This window comes from Anopheles merus, chromosome X, assembly GCF_017562075.2.
Source record: "Anopheles merus strain MAF chromosome X, AmerM5.1, whole genome shotgun sequence".
Classification (NCBI taxonomy): domain Eukaryota; kingdom Metazoa; phylum Arthropoda; class Insecta; order Diptera; family Culicidae; genus Anopheles; species Anopheles merus.
In genome coordinates, this window is record NC_054081.1 from 6,496,434 (window position 1) to 6,505,600 (window position 9,167).

General features: G+C 43.3%; 1 protein-coding gene across 1 annotated transcript; it reads right to left on the reverse strand.

Moving 5' to 3' along the window:
- Positions 1 to 359: 359 nt before the first annotated feature.
- LOC121598047 (serine protease 53-like) lies at positions 360 to 4,915 on the reverse strand. Its single transcript, XM_041924568.1, has 4 exons — positions 4,589 to 4,915; positions 3,662 to 4,514; positions 2,692 to 3,588; positions 360 to 2,546 (listed from the first exon to the last, which is right to left on the reverse strand). The coding sequence occupies exons 1-4, from the start codon at positions 4,836 to 4,838 to the stop codon at positions 1,997 to 1,999; spliced, it is 2,550 nt and encodes an 849-aa protein (XP_041780502.1). The 5' UTR covers positions 4,839 to 4,915; the 3' UTR covers positions 360 to 1,996.
- Positions 4,916 to 9,167: the final 4,252 nt, after the last annotated feature.

Genomic DNA, 9,167 nt, shown 5'->3' on the forward strand with positions numbered 1-9,167 from the left:
TTATCAAATTTTATTATTATTATATTATTATTATTATTATATTATCTATTGTTATTATTATTATTATATATTAATATTATATTATTATATTATTATAGTATTATTATTATTATTATTATTATTATTAATTATTATTATTATTATATTATTATTATATTATTATTATTTTTACTATTATTATTATTATTATAGTCATTATTTTTATTTATTTGATAATTATAACTGGTAACATTATTTTTCAAATATATATTATTATTATTAATATAATCATAATTATTATTATTTTGTTATCATTGTTATTATTTTTATTATTGTTATTACTTTTATTATTATTTTATTTGTAATTTTAAGACCAAACATTTAGTGACCAAGAATTTTGCGATCAAGAATTTTGCGACCAAGATATTTGCGACCAAGAATATTTTCGACCAAGAAGGAATAAAATACGGTAATTATAACCTTTAATGCATAGTGACGCAGAAACATTCGTTCGGTTGGAACGCTTAGAGCTTGGAGACATTTTTTTTACGATTCTGCTCTCCATTATCGATCAAATCCCATCATGACTTGTGCAGTATATAGACCTGTATAACATTAAAATGTTACGTGGTAGGATTGAAGCCCTTGGCTCGCCCCTTTTTGATGAATTTTGACGCTGGAACGCCCTTTTTGCCTGCCGGAGGCATTGCCTCCTTTACGATTGATAGTCTCAATAAGCCGGCCCCAGGTATCAGTTTATATTGGCATTGCAAACCAACGTCTATCAAAATACATTCATATATTGGTACGAGCGCTTTTCAAACGCTTGTTAAAATAATGTTCAAAAATTGGTGTCCTGTTCAACTTATGTTTCGCTGAGTGCGTCGTTTGGATTGGATTTAATTGCCTGCATACAAGCGTGCGCACAAGGTTGGATGTTTCGGAAAACAGCGCAACGGTACGCGGAGTTCCAGATACCATTTTACGAACCACCAGTTTACGATCAATGCAATCACGCGCGAACAGGTTGCATTGAATTCAGCGCAAAAAACGCCTTTCGGTACATCACACAGCTTAAGGTAAGTCAAATAAAAAAACACACACACACATATATAAAACTTGTTTACGTGAAATTCATACGCTTGATTTTGAACAACAACAAAGAATCACTGTTTCGCACATAAAGCCAAAAGTCTTTTTTTGTTTGTTTTACCATTCCTTTCAACTCTGTTTTTAGAATTAATTTCAGATCCAAAACTCCCTGGCCTCTCCCCCACGGTACTACCTGTGGGTGCGTGTGAGTGTGTGTTCATGCTTCGAATCACTTAATACTTTTCACTGCTCGCACAATGCATCCATCCGCACTAATGGCTGGCTGGGCTCAAGCGCATACAGACAACACACCACAAAAAAACAGGGAGGAGAGCTGTGTAGTACCGACCGAGACAGTGTAAACAGCAAACGACAAACGACTATAATAACGACTCTCGCCATCAGTCCGAAGCTCCACGCGAAAATAAAATAAAACCAACACAAAATCAAAAGTACTTCAGGACCGGGTGAGTGTTTGGGTTGGATGTTTTTTTTTTACTATTTTCCTGTTCTAGCTGTTCAAATCGCTTCTGCTGTTGCTGCTTGGTCTGGTGCTCGGGATGATAAATTTAGACACTCCACAAAACAAAACAAACAGAGTGAAAAATGTTCACCGCCGGCATCCAACGGAGCTGAGATTGGATAGCAACAATGGACAATATAAAAAACAGAAAAGCAGGCAGAACATGATGGGGCCGGCGGGAGGATTTGTTTGCCGATATTTTCTATTAAAAATTGATAACCATAAACATGTGCACCATTTTCACTCCGCATCGCCCCGTCGCTTTCTATCGCTCCTGCTCTCCGTCTCTGTTTATGTCTCTTAGAGCATGATCGCCAGTCGAAACCAAAAAGTTGAAGACCCTTTTGAATGTGTGTGTGTTGTGTTTTCTACATCGTTAATAAAGCTTGTTGAGCCTTTTTTTTATCGCACGTGCTCCAGTATCCATGCAAGATCTGTCCGCTCAATCTTGTGAAATATGTACGGACCGTGCGGGAGGCGTGAGAGAATGGATGACGCATCGACATGCATGCCGTACAGAAAGTAGCGCGGACCGTCTTCGTACGGTACCCTCACCAGATAGGGACTGCCCAGTGCGGAAAACAGTGACTCTTGGTGAAATGTTTCAAAATCCTCGACTGCACATGATGCCTCCGTGTTCAAGGTGATAGGGTGACCTAAGTGAAAAAGTCTCTGCTGGCATTTCTGGAAGTCGGCCATCTTCAGCTTTTTCATTTTGTATGAATTGATGAAGTTTGAGTACGACAAAATCACCTCCGCGGGTTTGTTACGATGCAGCCCGTCCATGAAGGGCAAACAGATCGGCTTGATGTAAGGATTCGTCAGATCTGCTGGAACGAACAGCTCTATCAGTGCAAACAGCTGCCTGGGATGATCGGGCGGAGGGAAGATTATGTTCTTGATTTCCAAGTTCTGGGTGTATCTGTAACCATTTCCCAGGGTAACATATCGCCTACAATGGAATAAGGAAGAGAGCAACAGAGAAGGCCAATCAAAATAAAGAGAGATAAAGAGATTGTCAGAGGTATCTCTCTTTCACAGCGAAAAAGACAAAGAGAAAGCAAAGGATCAGCTACACTTCACGCATAGATACTTACCAATCTACACCGTCCGGTACACTGGTTTTGGGCGCCAAGACGTACCACTCGCTGATGAGCACTACTGTGCTGGTTGTGAACTCATATTTACGATGATTTTCTGTTAGAAATTTTCCCACCCATGGTATGAAAATATCTTCGGTCGTGCTATTGCTATCGGAGCTGATTAGGCCACATTGATCCATATTGAACAGACGCAATTTTTCATTTCCTGGCTGTTGCTGTAACTTGCTCCACTCCGACTCGAGTGTTTGCTGAGTTACCTCAGTATCTGTATCATCCACTTCTGCTAGCGCGTTGTACCTCATGTTGTAAAGGATCCAGTCGACATATGCCTCGATATTGTTGTAAATTGGTGGTGTAGGTGAACGGCAGGCCAGCCCAGCCAGCTCAAATCCTCGGAGAAAGTATTGCACCTTACCACCGAACATCTTCATTTCTTGGAGCGGTGCACCACTTACTGGAGAAGAGCAAAATGTTTTGTCGTCTATGTCTGTTACGGCGCAAAGTCGCTTGTGGTCCAGATTCAGCACAACCTGCTTTTCCGCGTACTGTCTCGTGCATTCATCCGACTCCATGTGCCGAACGGGAAGGTTGAATGCAATTCTTGAGGTCCAATAGCTTGATGCTACGTATAGGTTAGTCTTCGCATTCGTTCTAAGCTCGGGCGTTACCGGCATGCAGATAGGCTGCACGTTCGGCTGGCTGGTGTCTGCTGGGCTCAGCAGCTCAATCAATGCGATATTGTCTGTAGAATTATTTTTTCCAAACTTTGGATGTACAACAACCCTCTGAATTTTCCGGATTTGTTCAAAAACTCCACACTTTGTGGACTTATTACCATCATAGCATGTTGCTGTCTCATTACCGGTGCCACCGCCTAGTGAAATATAAGGTCTTTGGGTATAAATGAAAATCACGTTAAGTTTGTTGTTATGCGTATCTTTTCCAAGAATAAAACAATACTTACGTAACACCAACGATATCAAAGCAATGTGCCGGCCCGACAGCGTACCAATCGCTGATCAGTGTAACCATACACCTCGGACTATCTTCATTCGGCACCTTCACCTCTCCCAACCATGGTAGAAACCAATCATCAACTACAATGGAAGATTTCATACCACAGGTGTCAAAGTTGAACAACCGCAGCTTTTCTTCGTAGTCCACTTCCAGCACATCACTCTCAACCGGTAGCACACGCTGATCGACGTACTGCTTAATCCATTCCACGTACTGGGCCACGTCGGTGTAGACGGTGTACTTGAGCGGATCGCACAGTCCACTGATTCCCCGCGCTGGAGTGAACGACACCAAGCCGCGCACGAACCACCGACCGCTGACCTCGAAGAACATGCCTCCGCCGCTATCTCCATTGCACGCACTCACACCGTTCTGTCCTTTGCCGCAGAACATGTCCAACGTTAGATGCGTTCCGTACACGGCCCGATCACTTGCAATGCACGTGTAAGGATCCACCACTCCAATCGTGGCTTGCTTGAGCTGCTCCGACACGACATCCCGTTCGCTCAGCCCAAACCCAACTATTGTTCCGTTTCTGCCCACGATCAGCTCCAGCGCACTGTCCATTGTCCACAGACAGACGGGCTGCACATACCTGTTCATGCTGATGTTGGTCCTGAGCTTGATCAAAGCTATGTCGTGGATGACACTGGCTTTGCTGAACCCAGGATGTATTATTATCTCACGCACATCGAACGTCTGGCTGTAGTCGCTGGTCTCGTTCAGGTGGATTTGTCCCACGTGTACTGTCACGAGAGCTGCCGAGATCTTGCCGCTTAGAGTGGACACGCAATGCGATGCTTGAAAGAATAAGAACCATTTAAATATTCTTATTTGCGTCTCTTGAAATGAAACCCAATGCGTTACTTCTTACCCGTCAGAATAGTTGCATTGTCAAGAATGGAGCCACCGCACGCGTATTCATTCTGCTCGCCTTTACGATGGAAGATAGCCGCATGCCACGGCCAGTGACCTGCAATGGCATTGGCGCCATTGTGAATCAGGTAGTTTGTTTTCACTTTGCGTCTGCCGCACGATAAATGATCCTCGTGTCCATCGGGTGTTTGAGCCACCCAATGCAAACACCCGATCAGTAGGAAACACCATTTGAGAGAGCAATACATAATGACACAGTAAAACACAAACAACTTGGATACGGAGAGCTTAGCTTGCGACCGCACTGTACCACAGCAGAACTGGAAGTAATCTTCCCGTTAGCCGCGACCGGTGGAGATGATGAGAGAATATACGATAAACGCTAATGCTGTGGGGTGGCTGGAATTTTGGGAAACCACAAAACATGTTCCAAATCGAAACATAAAACAGCTAGGTATGAGCATCTTCACCGAGCAAGGCCAGATCCGCGAGTCGAGTTATGCAAATCAAGAATCTTCCGCGTGAAGAGATAACCAAACTAGTTTGGTCGCGTGTAGTTGACAGCGCTTGAACCATGAGCACCAGCGTCGACAACGTATTGACCAGCAAGAAGTCGGTGGCACGTGGCTACAGCGAACGAAATTCAATGTAGTAGCGTTTGTGTTTGGTTTTTTTTTGTTACGAAAACTGTGAAAGATAATCATTATGTTAGCTATTGGTGTACTTAAGATGATAGTGCATGTCCAATCAAGGTGATTTCTAAATTTTTTAATTGTTTATTACTCGTCCAATGGATAACAATGGATCCGTGTAAATGTTCTTAAGTCTAATATTAGTTTATGATAAGTAGAAAGATCATCTTAATAATTCATTTCTAAGGCTAAGGGTGTCTCTAGATCCATATCCAGTTCGACTACGGTTCAGGGCAAGTAACGGACGAGAACGAAGCTGAACAGCAGGCGCGTAAAAGTTTAACTGCTGGAGCAGGGATGAACAGTCGATGTTACTTTGCAGTAAACCAGCCACAAATAGTTGTTGTGCGGTACGGCGTCGGATGTGGAGCGGTTGCAGTCCGAGGAGCAGAAGTCACGTTTCATAAGGTGGTAACTGACTGCCAGGTGGCCAAGGTAACAAGCGTGTTGCGTACCGGGCGGATAATACCGCAGTATAATGCATTGATGCAGACTGGGTCTTTGAAATCTCTTGTTATCCGAAACAACATGCCAAGCAATTGATTACCTCGGGTAATCACCTCCTCCGTTTGCTGGTCAAATGACAGCTTTGAATCAAGTATGACTCCGAGATGCTTCATAGCATTAGTGCGTTCTATTGGTAAACCGTTAACCGTTAACCGTTAACCGTCATTGGTGAAAATCGAATAGGTATTGTTGTAGCTCGGAGTGGTCTGTGTCATTCTTTACCGTCATGTAGATTTTAATATCATCTGCATACATTAAATGATTCGCTGCTGGTACGACATACGATAGGTCGTGGAAGAACAGTACGAACAGTAGTGGACCCAGGTTGCTACCTTGTGGCACACCAGATGATGCAATGAAAGACCTTGAATGGCACCGTTGGAAAGATGCAGCATACGATCGATTGACAAGGTACGATTCTAACCAGCATATTAAATTTCGCCCAAGGATGCTAAAAGGATGTTGTGATCGATGCTATCAAAAGCAGCCTTTAAATCCATATCAACTGCATCTGTTTGCATCCTGCTGTCCATGTTACGGAGACATTGTGATGTAAAGTCAACAAGGTTAGTAATCATCGACCGCTTTGGAACGAAACCGTGTTGTTGAGGGCTAATATAGTGATATGAAGCCGTGAGTAAACTTGTTTGGATCACTTTCTCAAAAACTTTGGCCCTAGCACTGAGTGATGTTATGCCTCTATAGTTGGCTGCATCTTCCTTGTCACCTTTTTTTAAATATGGGGACAATCCATGAACTCTTCCAAATCGAGGGGAATTCTCCTTGTAGCAGTGAAAAATTAAAAATTTTGGTGAAGATTTCAAGCATATAGTTTCTGTTCTATTCTATAGTTTCTATAGGCTGTTATTTGTATTTATTAGGTGTATTGAGAAATGTGTGTAAACTGATTATTAACAGTATAGTACGTGGATGCTGCGTATTTGAAGTGCTTTCTTCAGAAAGCATTGAGTTTTCAAACTTCAGTAGTATGAACATGTAGAAATTGAACATATTTAGTAAGTACTTTCTAAACCTCTTCCCTCCCGTAACTTACTTGTAGGTGAGAACAGGCGTACCTTAACCGTTACTAGCTATGACAAGGCAATTCAATACATGGTCCCGTCACTTTGATTTTAATTTAACGACCAAGGTATTTAAAGAAAAAATATATTTTTCTTTAGTTTTGGCGACACTGGATCAAGCAAGATGTTAGGAGAATAATTTAGGTGTAGGATAGGTTTTAAGTACTTAATTTGTCACAGCCTCAAGAGTGCAAGACATATATGTTGGTAAATAAAACAATAAATAAATAAATAAACAGTAGCAGTGTAATGATTAAAATATGTGCTCTTAGGATGCCACGATCGGTAGCTCTTTGTTAGATGGTTCCATTGCTCACCTGAGCAGATAATCATGGAATTCAGAAGAATTGTCCCTCACTGGAAAAGTTGGATCCCAGACGTCTTACCTTGAACAGAGGGACACTCATAGCTCATGGTTTAAAGCTCGCACATTTGCTATGTCCGTCTGTAGGAATCTCTCTTTTATTTTGCGAAAGTTTTGGATTATCTATTAGAATGATTTGACTAATGCATGCATAATGACTGCCAATGCTAGTTGCATCGCGCTCAGTGAAGCATTGCGTTGTTTTAGTTTATCGCACAGGCAGTTGCGAGTTTTAATACTAACAATCACTGAATAAGGCTAGTAAATGGCCTAGCAAAACTATCACCTGAATGTACTGAATCCTAAAAGCAGACGAGGGGAAACAAAATGGAATGCGAGAGATAGAATAAGCGGCGAAGACCGGTAATCTAGTCGATTAAAACAATTCGATCCCCAAAATGAATTCCCGTCCCGAGTGACCCGGAGTTGCAATTGAATTATCCTTCAACTTTCATTCAAAAACGCCATGGATTACAACAAATCGTGCACAGATGAATTTTTAGTCTTTATTACGTCCTTAAAACACACACTATCTCTCTCTCCCTCTATCTCCCTCACTATTCCTTTATTGATTGGGAAACACGATGCACTTTCGCTGTATAATAGACTTTGGCAGCTCGCAGAGCAGCCCCCAAAGCTTCCCGTTCGCTAGCTTGATCATGTTGTGCGGACAGTTTTGTTGTTGTTTTCCCGCCTGTTCATCTTACATCTGTTCTGTGCACTATGTTTGTGCCTTCCCCTCCCTTCGCCACAGACCCCTTGCCGGAATCATCCGCACCCGGGCGAACGATAATGTGTTTTCTTGCTCATGTATAATTTAGGACCCGGGTCGTGTTTCTCCGTGGTAGCGCAGCCCGGACAACATCCTGGCTACAAGTGTTAAGAATCTTAGCCACCAACCACACGCTGCCTTGCCGGCAACGCTTCCACCAAACACGCCGACGCTTCGGACAACCCCACGCCCTCGCTAACCCTGTCCCGATGAATAATTTATGCCTGCGCCGACGAAACCGAGTCCGTGTCGTTGTAGTTGTCCAAGCGCATGTCCTTTTTTTTGCGAGAGTGCGGTGTTGCGCGCAGAACAGGACGAGCCGGACCATAAATTGAATCAAACCGACCACCAGGCCCACCTCAGACTGTACAGCATTTTTCTTTTTTTTTTTTTTGTTGCCAGCTGTACCAAACATTAAGGACAAACATTCAAACTTCCAGTTGTAAGTTTGAGGCGCTCACTCGCGATGGAGAAAAATCGTCCCTCTCCGCCCGCTTGGACACGGCGCTTCCTGATTGATGGGTGCTGATCCGATAAGTTATGGACACTCTCTATCCCTTTCCACACTTCTTCCGCTTCAGCCGTCGGGAGCTGGGGGTTTGATGGATGGAAATTAATGACCAGTGCCTACGGGGGTTTTTATTTCTTATCAGCTCGCCCGCACAAAACTGCTCGATTCCATCGCACGTGCAAATGTGTGAAGTGAACACACACACACTGGAGTGTTAGGCGAGGGGGGGGGGAGTTGAGAAGGAGCGAAAGCTCAAAGAAAAATAATATCCACCAGTTTTTTTCCCCCCCAACGGAAGCAAATCGCTGCGCAAACACAGCTTACCGTCTATCATATCACCATTTTCGCATTGTTTCGCTGCCCGGTAACGTATGGAAATTCTTACCAAACAACGTGCCTGGGGAGAGGCAGAGGATTGGGGGGGGGAGGTGAGAGGAGATGGCGAAGGCACAGATCTTGGAAAACAAATCTAAAACACGAATGAACCGAAGCTCCCGGCTGGAATGCGCATATTTTCACAAGACAAGTAAAAGCGCACACACAAAAAAGCCCACCCAGCCCGTCCAGTTTGTCGTGTGTCACGCGCTTTGCCTACCATTCGGGCGCAAGCGACACAAAGCCAGTTCCTGCACTCGGGCTGAAGTGCTTC

Coding starts and splice junctions, on each gene's coding strand:
- LOC121598047 (XM_041924568.1), bottom strand. CDS start 4,838: ATGTATTGCTCTCTCAAATGGTGTTTCCTACTGATCGGGTGTTTGCAT. Junction 4,515..4,588: donor CAATGCAACTATTCTGACGG/GTAAGAAGTAAC, acceptor TATTCTTTCAAG/CATCGCATTGCGTGTCCACT. Junction 2,547..2,691: donor GTACCGGACGGTGTAGATTG/GTAAGTATCTAT, acceptor ATTCCATTGTAG/GCGATATGTTACCCTGGGAA.